Source organism: Leptodactylus fuscus, chromosome 1, assembly GCF_031893055.1.
Source record: "Leptodactylus fuscus isolate aLepFus1 chromosome 1, aLepFus1.hap2, whole genome shotgun sequence".
Classification (NCBI taxonomy): Eukaryota; Metazoa; Chordata; class Amphibia; order Anura; family Leptodactylidae; genus Leptodactylus; species Leptodactylus fuscus.
In genome coordinates this window covers 177083729-177099282 of record NC_134265.1, presented here as the reverse complement: position 1 = coordinate 177099282, position 15554 = coordinate 177083729, and the positions used below count along the sequence as shown (strand labels likewise).

At 41.7% G+C, this 15554-nt stretch overlaps 2 protein-coding genes across 3 annotated transcripts in view; one reads left to right on the top strand and one right to left on the bottom strand.

The window, feature by feature from the left end:
- RIGI (RNA sensor RIG-I) overlaps positions 1 to 4059 on the top strand; it is a 49853-nt gene extending 45794 nt beyond the window's left edge. The window contains exons 19-20 of the mRNA XM_075279983.1: positions 80 to 226; positions 3361 to 4059. Coding sequence (XP_075136084.1) covers positions 80 to 226; positions 3361 to 3678 — 465 coding nt within the window. The 3' untranslated portion in view covers positions 3679 to 4059. The remainder of the gene's footprint in view (positions 1 to 79; positions 227 to 3360) is intronic.
- Positions 4060 to 7865: 3806 nt separating this feature from the next.
- The window catches only part of ACO1 (aconitase 1), a 40932-nt gene continuing 33243 nt past the window's right edge, over positions 7866 to 15554 (bottom strand). For both annotated transcript variants that reach the window (XM_075279995.1, XM_075280004.1), the window contains exons 17-21: positions 13729 to 13871; positions 11196 to 11343; positions 10914 to 11036; positions 10520 to 10711; positions 7866 to 8830 (exon numbers count right to left, since the gene is read on the bottom strand). In XM_075279995.1, the coding sequence (XP_075136096.1) occupies positions 8711 to 8830; positions 10520 to 10711; positions 10914 to 11036; positions 11196 to 11343; positions 13729 to 13871 (726 nt within the window). In that variant the 3' untranslated portion in view covers positions 7866 to 8710. The remainder of the gene's footprint in view (positions 8831 to 10519; positions 10712 to 10913; positions 11037 to 11195; positions 11344 to 13728; positions 13872 to 15554) is intronic.

The window sequence follows — 15554 nt, the reverse complement described above, 5'->3', positions numbered from 1 at the left end:
CCCCCCCCCCAAAAAAAAAAAAAAAAAAAAAAAAGCTGTATCAGGAGAGTTCAGATATTTTTTTTTTGTTTTAATTAAGAGTCTTCGATTCCAAAAAGAAGAGAAGAAACAGCGAGATTTCAAAAAGAATTTCAAGCCGAGAGAACTCAGCGAGGAAAACAAGCGACTGCTTTGTTTAAAATGCAAAATGTTTGCATGCAATACGGATGACATTCGAATCATACAGGTAAGTAAAAGCGATGGGATGTGCTACTTTATTTGAAAATGTAAAGAAAAAAAAATACTCTTATCGGTATTGCTTTTCGGAAGTCCATGACAGCACTGACCATTCTAGGACTGGAAACTTGGAGGAGATTTTTATTTTTTTAAACCAAAGGCTACACCACACAGGTAGGCCAAAGGCTTAGGAGGGCTGGAATACACAGATGGGTTAGCTTATGTTTTGCTTCAGATGTTATAAAGGTTATGATTTAGCTTGCAATCCACTAAAGGGGCTGGCGGGCTGGCTCTCCCTTATAGACAACTTGTAACATGCCTAGTGATCCCACTATGAGAACCCCATCAATAGGATGTACCCACTACTGGGCATTATCATGGAGACAGGACACTCCACCAACTTTCCATCTAAGATGACAGTGCACCACACTTTAGTCCCTGGTGCTCCCAGCAATCTGTAGGCCATTGGAAAGAGGAGAGGGGAGAAACTCCAGATCTCATATCTCCAACAAGCACTACCTGAACTGAGAAGTGGAGGCAATATGAACCTTTTTATCGCCTCAGGTTTCCAGTCTTAAGATGTGTGGTCTCCTCGAATGAGTGCTGTCCTGACTAGTGAGGAGAAAAAAAAAAAAAGCACAAATGACATTAAATCACATTTAATAGTTACATCCCATGTAGACTAAGGCTACCTGCAAACATTTCAGATGTCAATGCAGAAAATGTGTATCAGAATACAGATCTGAAGATCCACATCAACTTTTTCAGATTGTGCAACATGTACCTGCAGAGTTGATGTGGATCATAATCATCATGTGCATGTAGTTTCAATGTAAAAAAAAAGGAATCTGAATGAAATTTGTACATTGAGGCTTTAAAGGGGTATTCCCACCTCGCATACTCACCAGTCTTTACTGCTGTAAAATCTTCTTTCTTCCTGGTTTCTTGCATCATTTGGTGGGCGGGGTTTCACATGCAACCTGCTGTTTAGCTCCGCCCCAAAATTCATGTGTAGCTCCGCCCACCCATATTGGACTATGAAGTACAGGCATTAGCAACTCCATTCTGTCTTACATACAGAGACTGCCTGTCTCTGCCATAATGAACACAACTGAATTAGCTAGCCTGATAACTGGGAGAACAGAAGAAATAAAAGCTGCTCCTCTCCCCTATCTGATAGCAGGAAGCTAGGTCACGTGGTGTAGACACAGGAATAGCTAGAAACACAGGCTCGCTCCCTGCACTTAGCCCCTCCTCCCTCCCCCCTGAGAGCAGCAGATACATCACTTGACTCATGAGCAGCTAAGTCAGGGCTGTGGCCACAAAGAATTGAATAAAGTAAGATAGTGGACAGACAAAGCAGTATTGCTGTATTTAGGAAAAGTCTTACATCCACATTAACCAGCAGTATAGATAGGATCCTTGTGATGGGACAACCCCTTTAAAAAAAATAAATAAAAAAATCTGTGCTGGACTGCTGTGGTTCTGCAGTTCTACTGAACCAGACTTTGATGAACATTAGTAATGGGATTATACACTCACCGGCCACTTTATTAGGTACACCATGCTAGTAACGGGTTGGACCCCCTTTTGCCTTCAGAACTGCCTCAATTCTTCGTGGCATAGATTCAACAAGGTGCTGGAAGCATTCCTCAGAGATTTTGGTCCATATTGACATGATGGCATCACACAGTTGCCGCAGATTTGTCGGCTGCACAGCCATGATGCGAATCTCCCGTTCCACCACATCCCAAAGATGCTCTATTGGATTGAGATCTGGTGACTGTGGAGGCCATTGGAGTACAGTGAACTCATTGTCATGTTCAAGAAACCAGTCTGAGATGATTCCAGCTTTATGACATGGCGCATTATCCTGCTGAAAGTAGCCATCAGATGTTGGGTACATTGTGGTCATAAAGGGATGGACATGGTCAGCAACAATACTCAGGTAGGCTTTGGCGTTGCAACGATGCTCAATTGGTACCAAGGGGCCCAAAGAGTGCCAAGAAAATATTCCCCACACCATGACACCACCACCACCAGCCTGAACCGTTGATACAAGGCAGGATGGATCCATGCTTTCATGTTGTTGACGCCAAATTCTGACCCTACCATCTGAATGTCGCAGCAGAAATCGAGACTCATCAGACCAGGCAACGTTTTTCCAATCTTCAATTGTCCAATTTCGATGAGCTTGTGCAAATTGTAGCCTCAGTTTCCTGTTCTTAGCTGAAAGGAGTGGCACCCGGTGCGGTCTTCTGCTGCTGTAGCCCATCTGCCTCAAAGTTCGACGTACTGTGCGTTCAGAGATGCTCTTCTGGCTACCTTGGTTGTAACGGGTGGCTATTTGAGTCACTGTTGCCTTTCTATCAGCTCGAACCAGTCTGGCCATTCTCCTCTGGCATCAACAACGCATTTCCGCCCACAGAACTGCCGCTCACTGGATGCTTTTTCTTTTTCGGACCATTCTCTGTAAACCCTAGAGATGGTTGTGCGTGAAAATCCCAGTAGATCAGCAGTTTCTGAACTACTCATACCAGCCCTTCTGGCACCAACAACCATGCCACGTTCAAAGGCACTCAAATCACCTTTCTTCCCCATACTGATGCTCGGTTTGAACTGCAGGAGATTGTCTTGACCATGTCTACATGCCTAAATGCACTGAGTTGCCGCCATGTGATTGGCTGATTAGAAATTAAGTGTTAACGAGCAGTTGGACAGGTGTACCTAATAAAGTGGCCGGTGAGTGTAAGTTCCATTCTTTAGACCAGTAACCATCAACTGACAGCTGTAAGGTATGTTCACACAAAGTTTTTTGCAGGCGGATTTTGACACGGAATCTGCCTGGCAAAATTACTCCCATTCATTTTTTTTTTTTTTTTTTTAAACTATGGTCTCTCGTTTTTTTTCCTGCTACCGATTTTTTTTCAGCTAGCGGGAAAAAGAAGCAACATGCCCTATTTTCCTGCGGATTCATGTGATACACAGGTTTATGAATGTAACCCACGTTTTATTGAGAAAAGTGGAAGCTGTGACCTCTTCACCTTATTGTCAGAAGTTTCAGTCTTTTCTATAAGCATTGAACTTGAATAGACCTGGGTGATGAATAATTACTCACTAGCAGATTGCTGTTTTCTACAACAGGTTGCGCATCACACAGTGATTGATAAAGACTTTAAGAATCGGTATGTTACAAAGCATCATTCAAATCCAAAGATGTTCAGCGGCTACAAGAAACTGCATAAAATATACTGCAAGAATCCCAAGTGTGGAGAGGACTGGGGGATCTCCGGTACCTACCTTAAATTCCAGGACATTCCGCTCATCAAGATCGACAAGTTTGTGGTAGAAAACGCTAACGGATCTCAGGCATACTTCAACAAGTGGGTTAAAGTCAACTTTAGAATGAAAGAGTTTGATTCAGAAGAGATACAGGAGTCATTTTCAGCTACTCCAGAGTAGTTTTATTATATATAAAAAATAAATAAACAGCACTGCATGCACTCTCATGGAATTTTACAACTATTATTAAAACAGTAAAAATGTAATAAAAATTGTCAGGTCTTTGACATCTTTACATAACCTAAACATAATTCACACAGTACGTTCACACGTGGGATCTGGGGCAGCAGATTGGAGAGATTGCTGCAGGACGCTGAAAAAAAAAAAAAAGCGATCCGCTTGATTTTACAGCAGATTCCATGGCTCAAGACTCCTTGCTGGTGGGCCCAGCAGCAGAAAGCCATGTTGGAATGCTAATGCCTACACCGCAGCAGAATACAGCAGTGGAAAATTAAGAGGATTCTTTTTCATTTTACACTTTGTGAACTTACCCTTCAGGCTGAGGCCACGTTGCAAAAAAAGTTTTTAGTTGCAGATTTTTGAACTGAAGCCTAAAGTGGCTTGAAAAGGAATGATAGATATAAAAGAAAGCAGTTAGGTTTTTTTTTTGTTTTTTTTTCAAAATCCACCAGTGATCTTCATCTAAACAACACACAGCTTTTCCACAAAGTGTGGACTCAGTCTAATTCTACCTTAAATACACAGCCTTAATATTCTCAAAATTTCCATGAGCTTGTGCCCATTAGGAATACTTTAGGTCTCAATACCTATGACTATAGATTTAAAATAAATGGAAAATATAAAGGAGACACTAATACTTTGCAACAAAATCTCAACATGTCTTCATGCCTTAGACCAGGGGTCCTCAAACTGCGGCCCGCGGGCCACATGCGGCCCGCCAAGCACTTCTGTCTGGCCCCGACAACACAGTCAGGTGTGCATTTATAATGAAGCTCCTGGGGAGCTCGGGCCAGGCCATGGAGCGCACTTCACTTTACCTATTGGAGGGAACCACTCCTGATGTCTGTGCGACCTGCTCTGCCTCCGGCCCACTGTTTGAAAAGTTTGAGGACCCCTGCCTTAGACTAAGGTCTCACATTGCACGCTGTCTCACGTTGTGGATGGTATTTTTTTCGACTTCTATATTTATGATCTCTCTGTAGACTAGGTCACCAATAGCAGATCAGTGGGGGGTCTAATTCCTGGCAACACCATGATCAACTACTTGAAAAGTCCACCAATTGTATATTGGCTATGCCATGTGTTGCACTCACTTCCATACACTTGAATGGGATTCTGCAAGGGTGCAGACCCCCACCAATCTGCAGTGGGTGGCCACACACTCATTAGCCTTATTGAATGGGACATCTGATCTGCAGAGGAAACCTCTAGCTGAGTTAGTAAGGCTTGGTTCACACATCAGTATGCCATCCAACCGTCCATTTGAATTCAGTTTGAGACTAAAAACGGACTGATGCACATACTGATTGTATACTGACACCTATTTTTGCTGATGGCAAACGCACGCATAAATGCTGTCAAAACCTACGGCGGGTTTTGCTGTCCACTTGAAAAGTCGGACATCTTTAGGAACGGACAGTTAAGGACAGGCACGGAATGCAAAAGAACGCTCCCGATCGCCATTTAAATGAATGAAAAATGTCACTGACACAGCTAGTGTCCGCTCCTAATGTCCGTGCAAGATTTTGAACGGATACTAGCAGCGGACACTACCTGTCGGACACTGACGGTAGTGTGAACACTCCCTAAGTAAGCTTTTTAGTCTGTTTGTAAGCTGAAACCAGAAGTAGAACCTACATAAAGAAAAAGTATAAGGCCGGTTGCAGATGACCATGTGTATTTTGCAGTCTGCAAACTAGTAATCAGTGTTCCTTTTTCTGCATAGAGTGTCACCATTGTTTCTTCAGCATCGGTGCTGTATATCCACAAAAAAAAAAAACACAACACAGGAGACATCTAATGATGCATCCCCACAGTGCAGGAATATACATGTAGTGGACACATTGGGAGTTCCAGATCCATTGCGAACTTGGAAATTGCAGGATATGAATTACACCTATGGAAATGCCGGTGGTTTCCTTATAGGTGTTATTGAAGCAGAAAGCGCACAGAGGGCTTTCTGTGAAAAGCGCTGTGAGATAAACTGCGATATGTTGCCGCTGCAGTTTTTCTCGCAGTGCTGTTTTGGTGTGGGACACTACGTAGGGCATTAGCTTAAATGTATATATACATGCAGCAGATCTGTTCCTTTCAACGGACAGCTTATTCAGTTGAAGAAATTTATGCCACAAATTTGCGACGATTGAGACCGTTTACTGACAGACCCGATTTCCATTTTGTTATGTATTTTCACATTCCTTTTGCTGCCACACCTGTATTTGGCTCAAAAAAATAAAAAGTATGTAACATGGTGTTTTCAGACATGAAATTTTTGCCGCAAAGGGCCAGAAAGAGTTACAGAAAACAAACAAAATACAATGTTAAAATATGTTAAATGTTAGTTCTACACCAACAAGATCTTCTAACAGCAGTGTAAGGTCAGCCTCACCATGGTTAGTATTATGTTTTATGGAACACAGCAAGCCTGACATTATATATACATTAAGTATGATATGTATATTAAATAGCGAACAAGTGTGTGTAATATTGTGCTTGATCAGAGTATTTACCTACCCCTACATGCAGTAATTTCACTTAATAAAAAAAAAGCAATAAGAACAGTAAGGTTTCCTGCAGACAGTGTTTAAATAAAATTGGGATTTATTTGAACATCTGGGTTGTGTTTATTTTCATGTGGTAAAAATTTCTCTTGTGGCATAAAATGTGTAAAAATCTGTGGCAGACCATTTTTTCCCGTCAAGGGAGCGTGGCTTATGAGAAGACACGTGGCTTGAATTCTGCGATTTGTTCCAAAAGTTTGACGTAAATCAGGTTTAGCTTATATAATAAATTGGAATTACACTTTATATGTGAAAGCAAAAGCTTTTGTTTGCTTGCAGTCAGAAAAAACCCTATGATACAGTTCTTTAACCCTTAGGGCCCCTTCACACAGCTTAAAGAGGACCTTTCACCATATCCGGGCACAGGCAGTTCTATATACTGCCAGAAAGCTGACAGTGCGCTGAATTCAGCGCACTGTCGGCTTTCCCGATCTGTGCCCGGTGTGAAGAGCTTACGGCCCGGTACCGTAGCTCTTCTATGGTCAGAAGGGCGTTTCTGACCATTAGCCAGAGACGTCCTTCTGCCTCGCGGCGCCTATCGCGCTGTGCTGTGGAGCCGGGAGGAACGCCCCCTCCCTCTGCTCACACAGCTTGTCCGTAGACGAGCATTATCAGGAGCGGGAGGGGGCGTTCCTCCCCGCTCCACAGCACAGCGCGATTGGCGCCGCGAGGCAGAAGGACGTCTCTGGCTAATGGTCAGAAACGCCCTTCTGACTGTAAAGCGCTACGGTACCGGGACCGATAGCGCTTTACACCGGGCACGGATCGGGAAAGCCGACAGTGCGCTGAATTCAGCGCACTGTCAGCTTTCTGGCAGTATATAACACTGCCTGTGCCCAGATATGGTGAAAGGTCCTCTTTAAGCACACCGCTCGTTTAGACCCGTACACGCGAGCGCTTCAAAACACATCCCATTCGCTTCAATGGGAGCGCGCGTAAAGCCGGGATGTGTTTTGAAGCGCTTGCGTGTACGGGTCTAAATGAGCAGCGCGCTTACGCCGTGTGAAGGGGCCCTTAAAAAACTGGAAGTGAATGGAATGCAAAAGTTCGTGTAAAACTAAACTGATTTTTCAGCAGACATTGCCATGGAGTTTCCAACGGAGACTGTGTAGTCTTACATTTCAGTCAGTCAGTTTTTTGTTCTGATCCTCTGACAGATCATAACAGGTCTAAAAACAACAAGCCAGTCTCAGTATATGAGGCCTATTGTTCTTGAACTGGACAAAGACAAGGGCTCAGTAGAACACTGTGGACGATGGAGGATTTATATGGCTTAGGATGAAGTCTCACATGGAGAAAACATCTTGATCTCTAAACTCCAGACGACGTAGAGCAGTTCTGGAGCACAAATTCTGCTTTCCACTAAGCAAACTAAGAAGAGAGACATTTATAAGTAGATGTAGTTTTTATTATTGGGGCAGAGACAAGATTCAGGAAAACTTAAAAAAAAAAAAAAAAATTACAAATTTTGAAAAGAGATTTATTTCAATTGGATTTTATTTCATTACAAATCCTTCATGTGTGACTAGAAGAAAAAACAAAAGGACGAGAATAGTCAAGTGGAAATCTGGAAGAAAATAATGAAGTATTTATTTTCCAGTTAACCTTACATCGTAATGGCTTTCAATCTTAGAATAAATCCACAATGTTGGTTGCTGTTCTGTTCCACAAGAACATTGGAGGCTTTATAGAAAAAAAATGTAAGCAGTTGTCGAGGATTACAAAGTACGAGACTGCAGTTGGAATCCTCTCCTGGAAGAATGAATGAGACCGAGTATATGCACTAAAATATGTTATTGTCCTTACACTGAGAAATGCATCAAACAAAAAAACAGATGTGTTATGTAATTGTTAATCGATTTCTGAGCTAAGTGAACGTTTGCTAAGCCATAAAGTATAAAAAGTCAAAGGACTGGTAAATCACATGACATTCATGTCTTCTGTTCAGAGGGAAATGGATTTGAGCGGATAAAGCACCACCACTTTATTACTGGCACCAGTGCTATAAGGTGGTGGAAGTAGGAAGCTCGGAGATAACAGCTACCTGAATATTCATGAGGACATCATTCCAACATGGTCACATAGTGGAAAGAACACGGTTTAAAATTATCAATCTAAAAGAAAAAAAAAATCTAAACAGTCTCTTAGGGGATCCACACTCTCAATATAGATGTGGTTAGATAAATGTGTCTTAACTATAAAAACTAGTTCGGCTGGACTATCACTGTACTGTGGTCACAAAATATATTCCTGAGTATGTCAAGTCACTAGCCTGCAGAAGTATGGCAGCACGTGGATATCCTTCTCCTGCTTTAGAATGGCATTCACCAAGACTCTGTATTTTAATGTAAGACACAGATGACACAGATCTCTACCCCTCTTAATCACTGTAGTTATTCGACATCACCCTCTTAACTACATTCGGCCATTTTACGGATCATGTAGTTCAGGATGCCTCCATTGCGATAATAGGTAAGTTCCACATCGGTGTCAAATCTCATGATGGCTTCAAAAGTCTTTCCTGTATCCAGCTGTAAAGGAAGCAAAGTGGTTTTTGTTTTTAGTATATATTGTTCAAAGGGATTGTCAAGGAGTTTATACCATTTCCTGCTCACGGATATTTCTTAAAGACAAAATAATTATTTTTTTTCAATAGCCATTAATTCCCAGTCATTCCTACTATGTTTAACCACTTCCGGACCGCCCATAGACTATATATGTCCGGGAAGTGGTTGCCTTGTTCTGACAGGACTTACCTGTACGTCCAGTCAGAACACAGCAGCTACACAGAGATCGTGCAGCTGCTTTCAATGGGAGCTGGCTGTAACTTCAGCCGGAGCTCCCAGAGAGATGGCAGGGTAGATTACCTCCCCTGCTATCTCGATCGCTGTGTATACAGCGCTCAATGAGCGCTGTATACACAGCTATGGATGCTGCCATAATTCAGCTGCCCTCTGACCCGGCAGACACGTGATCCGCTGGGAGCAGAGTCTTGCAAGAGCTGCTGGGTCCTACAGGACCCCAGATCAGCTCAGTAAGCTGTATATACAGCATGCAGGAGGCTGGATTTCTCCTGCAACTGGGGTTAAATGTAGCAGCCCCAGTTATAGGAGAAATCAGCCTCAAGTACAAAAAAAAAAATAAGTGATCAGATGTCCCCAAAGGACTCTTATCACCGTATGGGGACACAATCTGGAAAAAAAAAAAATTAAAAAAAAAAAAAGTTTTAAAAAAATGTAAATAAAATAAAAAAATAAATAATATGCTAATAAAACGCCGTTATTAAAGGTTATAGCCCCACCCCTGACGACACCATACAAAATAAAAATTACCGTAACGGAGAGGAAAAACTATATTATAAAGTTTTTCAGTGACACTGTGTTAATAAATAAAAAAATTAAAAAAATATAAATTGAAAACCAGACACAATTTCCCTCCTATTTTGTTTATATTTTTATGGATATACGAAAAAAATAAAACATTTGAAAATAAAACCAACATAAAAATAAAGCCCTATGTGTCCCCGAAAAAAGACGCAAAAATTAGTTGACAGACATACGACAAAAATTTTACAGACCTCAAAACCGCACACACAAAATAAACCTAAAATTTGTCTGGTCCTGGAGCACAAATTGGCCTGGTACTGAAGTGGTTAATCGCGGGCATCAGAGATAACGTGCCAAACATACAATGGCCACTGCTGAGGTCAGCAATTACATGCAGCAGTCACAAAGGATGAACATGATATTAACAGCAGAGAACAGTGTGGACATAAATCTTCAGAGTTCTCACTATGGCAGGCACAGTCACCAATAGGAGTACTTTGATGCACTGGTCTCATTGCTGCACACTTCAATCGCTAAAAAAGCGGGTGATCTCATAAGAATTTACATGGGAAACTGCAAAATACAGCGCCTGGGTATACCTTAGTAAAGTATACACTTATACTCTTCTGCCAAGGAGCAACAGAGAATTTTAAAGTTGTATGCCTGTGCTTGCCAAAAACATACTGTCAGCATTATGAAAAGGGATGCTCTTATCTGGACATGTATGGCTACATCCACAGGAAGTGCCATAAAAGATTGCACCTCTGGCACCTACACGTGGTGACAGATGGCCAAACAGGCACAGGTTTGCTTATACAGATGTTCCAGATCATATGTTGTGTATAGAGCCAAACATGTCTAGATGGGGGGTAGATAGAAAGGTCCAATTTTTACCTTGATGTCTACATTCATGCCTGGCCGCAAGTCCTTATCTTCTGGAATAAGGATGGTGTAACGTTCTTTCCCAGTAAGTCCCAATACTTCTGCATTTTCTCCTGGCAAATACTGCAGTGGAATAACTCCCATTCCTACAAGGTTACTGCGATGGATACGTTCATAGCTTTCAGCAAGGACAGCCTTAATTCCCTGTATGATAGATTAAATCCTTTTATTAAGTGATTTTAGCCCAAGTCACAGCAAAGGCTTAAGGGCAGGGGGCAAAGTGTTCACTGTAACAAAGGTTATGGAGAATAAGAAAGTGTGAAAAAGTCTAATGACACCACAATATTCTCAAGACTAGGAAGGCTGAAATATCCATTGGAATCAGCACTACCTAGAATGGACATACCAGGAGGAAGGGTCCTTTAGCTGCCCAGTCCCTGGAACTTCCCGATCCATACTCCTTGCCAGTAAGGAGGATTAAATTCTCTCCAGCCTGAATATATTTTTCAGCTGCATCAAAAATATCAAGCTAGAAAAAAAGAAAAAAAGTGAACATTATGAAGCAATTGTTCAAACAATCCCCAAGGCTAGAAATTCTGTACAAATCATTGGGTATGGACAAAACATTGCAAACAGCTTTGGTTCAAAATGAACGGTCAAGTACAAAGAGCGAAGGATATCCACTTACCGTCTCATTGGATGGAAAATGTGTGGTCAATGGGGCCTGCTTGTTGATGAACTTGTTGAACAAACGAATATTGGCAAAGGTTCCTCTTGCCATCACAGCATCATTCCCTCTGCGGGAGCCATAAGAATTGAACTCCCTTGGTGTTAAGCTGTGAAGACAACAGATAAAATGAACAACTCGAAAAAAGCCTGACATGCACTAATGGAGGACAGATTTTAAAGGACCTTGGTAGACACCTTTTGCTACATACCAAATACATTGGAAGAGAAGAGTAGGATTTTAAGCTTGTTAGCCAGCTAGAGCTCAACTCACCAAGACCTACTCTGTTCTATTACGAGATTGGTGGGATTGCCTAAAACTTCTTTAACCCGATAGGTATTCTGATAATGCCAATTCACCTGGGATCTGCCGTTACCACAGAGGTGATGATATACCAACTAAAACCCATGTTAGCTTAGATCTTCAAAGTAAAGCTGGTCATACATATTAGATAGCCGTCAGATAAAAACTCTTAAGCAGCCATCTCTTCCAACCCCTCCATAAACATGCATGCTTGAATCAGCAGAGCGTGCATGTGTTCTTTATGGGGAGAAAGTCTTTGGTCAGACACCTCAGGCAGCAGCTCTTCTCTCATCGGAACAAAAAGATTCAACATGCTGAATCCAACTGCTTGATCCATATCTCCCCTAACATCTGCCATTGGGACATTGAAACATTAGTTGAATAGCCATCTTTATGGAGTTTCCATTAGTTGAATAGCCATCTTTATGGAGTTTCTGTCCAAGCAGACCAATGTCACCCTAAGGTACCATATGTACATGGACAATTGATCTTACAGAAACCTCTCATAGGCCAGAAAAATGATATGCTTAAAAATGTCTACCAACCACAAAGATTGTAGCATGCAAAGAGAACCTGAAAAAATATTTGACAGACAACTCCATTATCTGGAAAGATTTTTATTTCAGAATCATGACAGATGAGAATTGATTATAGCCTAACAAAATATCTGTATTTTGTAAATGGCTAACCCAGACCAAATTTTATCATCTCATGCATAGATCTGTTTGGTCAGATATTTGTGTGCAAGCTCAGGCTGTGGTTCCTATTATACTGCCAGATGTTGGGCAAGATGAGCAGAGATCAATGATAAACATGTTGATCGACACTCATCTGCCTTGGCCTATTACACTGACTATTTGTCGACTGGTGGGCGGAACAATTACATGGGTCAATTATCAGGAGCAAGCTTTCTTATAGGAACGTTTATCCCTTATAAGCTTGCAATGTTAATAGGCACTTAAGTCATTCTTGCCAGCAGTTCTCAAATCTGGTTAATAGATAGGAGTTACCTCAAGATGGAATGCCTCTACTACATCCATAATAGAGCGTATGGACAAAGGTGGTTTAAAAGGGAGTGTATTACATCACATATCACAGTGATAAACAGCATACCGCTATTACAAAAGTGTCTGGCCTCCGTATAAGCAATGCCGCCCCTGCTACCTCTTGTGTCACCCCCTCTACCTCATAGATTGTAAGCTCTTGTGAGCAGGGCCCTCAGTCCCATTGTGTGAAGTGACTTTCTTTGTAATGTATCTTTCTGTCTGTATTTGAACCCTACAAATTGTACAGCGCTGCGGAATATGTTGGTGCTATATAAATAAAATTTATTATTATTATACCTCTGTTATGTAGGTCACTTTTGTAGAAAGTCAACTTTGTGCAAATTAGGCAGTTGGTGCACAGAGAACGAACCTTCATCTCCTTGGAGCACTGTTCTTCGTGCTTAGATTCCTACAATCTGCTGCCTGCATGACCCAGTACAGTGGGGGGTCAATTCTGCCACTAGTATGACATCACCCCTCCTACTTCAGCAGTAAAAGCAGTACTCCAGGGAGCTAAAGGCCCGCTCCCAGTGCACCAACTGTCTCATTGGCATAAGACTTCAAAGTTGTTCTAAAAATCTACAAAATTGACTTGCATAGCAAAGGTATGCTGTTTATCACTGTTGCTGTGCTTAATAATGCTGTAGCGGTTGAATATGGTGGGGTCAGGAGTGGTAGATTCCTTGAAAGACCTTTCAACACCTCCACATCCTTCTATAGGTGTGCTGCTGCTGCACAGAGTCCAGTACAGTTGGGATTTTTTTCTCTAGCCCCTTCCCCATCATTCCTGACAGTTTCAGCACCCATTATGCTTTTAGGCTCTGCACTGGCAGGTGAGTGGTCCTGGGTTGTTACAGACAGTAAGTGATTTCAAAGCTCTATATTGCGCCAATTATTCAGGAACGTTGGGAGCCATTGAAGCGGTGCCTATTGAAGGATGTGCAGAGCTGAAGTTACTGGAGGCGGTGAACAATATACGAGTAGCATAACTAGTTTGGCCACCTCTACATGAATAGTAAAGTTATTAAATTGCAATCTCCCAAAAGACTTTAAAAAAAAAACTAAAACAAACAGCAGTCAATGTTTGCATAGTTTTCTTCAAAACTCCCAAAGATGCATTGTGAATGATGCACGATCCTGCTTACCCTCGGTTAGTTAGGTATCGGGCGGCTGGGCTGTTCCTTGCAATGTTTCCAGCAGGAGAAATGTGGTCAGTAGTTACAGAGTCACCCAGGTTTAGGAGGACATAAGCATCTGTGATTGGTTTGGAAGGTACAAGTTCCATTGTCTAGTAAAAAAAAAAAAAAAAAACACACACAACTCAAATATACGTGATTTGTAGTAAAAATATACAAGGCGATTCAAAGAGGATGGCGCAAAAGAAGCAGCATGCAGTTAAAGTAACATCAGTAGTAAATGGCTGAAAAACCAAACCGATAAGAGTCCAGCACTCATTTATTGCAATCCAATACGACATATAATCTCCTGTAATGTTTGTATATGCTTCATTTAGATTTCTGTTATTTGCCAGATGTAGGATCAAGGTCCTGATTGTGACTGAAAGATCACAGTATTTAGTGGATTGCCATAAACTAGGATTACACGTCGGCTTCAGCTTTACATTTGAGTGCGGGACAGTCTTATCCAATAGTGAGGTGTGGAATCCTGCCCAGTCACAAGCCATTTTGAGTGGTGTGGTAATCATGAAAGGCAGCCAATCACAGCACAGCTTTCACTTTCTAACACTAAATTTAAAATGTGCTTACATAGTTTGAGACATTGAAGCAAGAAAGTCTTTAGAGGTTGGAATTTGCAAGCACGGGGTCTGTTGTGACAATACAGCAAAATTTTTACAGTAAATTTGATAACTGTGCGTCAAACAGAAACTGGATTTTGCATTTGGTGAAGCAATTCAATACCATTTGGCGTTTATGCCAAGGCAAGGCAAGAGTCCGGGCAAGCCAAAGACTATGAGCTATGTATGAGTGTAGTTCTAGAAAGTCAACCTGGGTGATTAGTATGGAGCTACAGGTGCCACAAGCCACAATACGGCAAATCTTACTATAATGTCTGTGTTGTAAGCCATACAGATTACATCTTTCTCAAGGGCTGTAGTCAGACAACAAAATAGAAATACGGCGACTTTCGCATCAACTTGCAGAACCGGCTGGAAGAGGACAATTTTGCTAACAGAATGGTGTTCATTAAGGAGGCTACTTTTCACCTTAGTGGGAAAGCCAGGCAAGGATTTGGCACTTTTTCTAAAAACCAGGGGTCTTCATCAAGCTCATAAGGGACTCATCCAAAGTAAACGTGTTTTGCTATGAGGAGATGCAAAGTCTATGGTCTCTGTTTGCCAAGGATACAGTCACTGGCCCACTCCCACCTGGACATGTTAAAGGATTGGCTTATGCCACAGACAGAGGTAGATCACACAACTCTACATTTTCACTGATGTTTGCTTATACCTCAATGAAACTACCAAAACTTAGGTTGCACTGGAACAACAATTCACCAATGGTGCACTGGCCTCCATGATCCACCCTGCAAATTCTCTTTGGGGCTAAATCAAGGTCTCTGGTGTAACCTTCCCCCAACCACAGCATCTGAATGACCTGAGACAACGCATCACTGAAATAGTGGAGTCCATTTCCAAGGATATATTTAGGCATACATCAGGACAGAAATGAACAACCACCTAGATCTGTACCGTGTCACCAATGTAAGTCACACTGAACATTTCTAGCAGAATACGGAGATAGATTGTGGCTGTTTTATATTCTCTCTGTTATGAATACAAAGGCTATGATCTTGATGAATCACACTTTATATTACATTCCTACTTGTTCTATACATCAATTTCCACCCAACTTCTATAAACAAACCATTTACATGTACATTTAACCCTTTCAAAATCCACCATACTATACGGAGGATGTCTGGTATTCAAATATGGCGGCAGCTACAACAA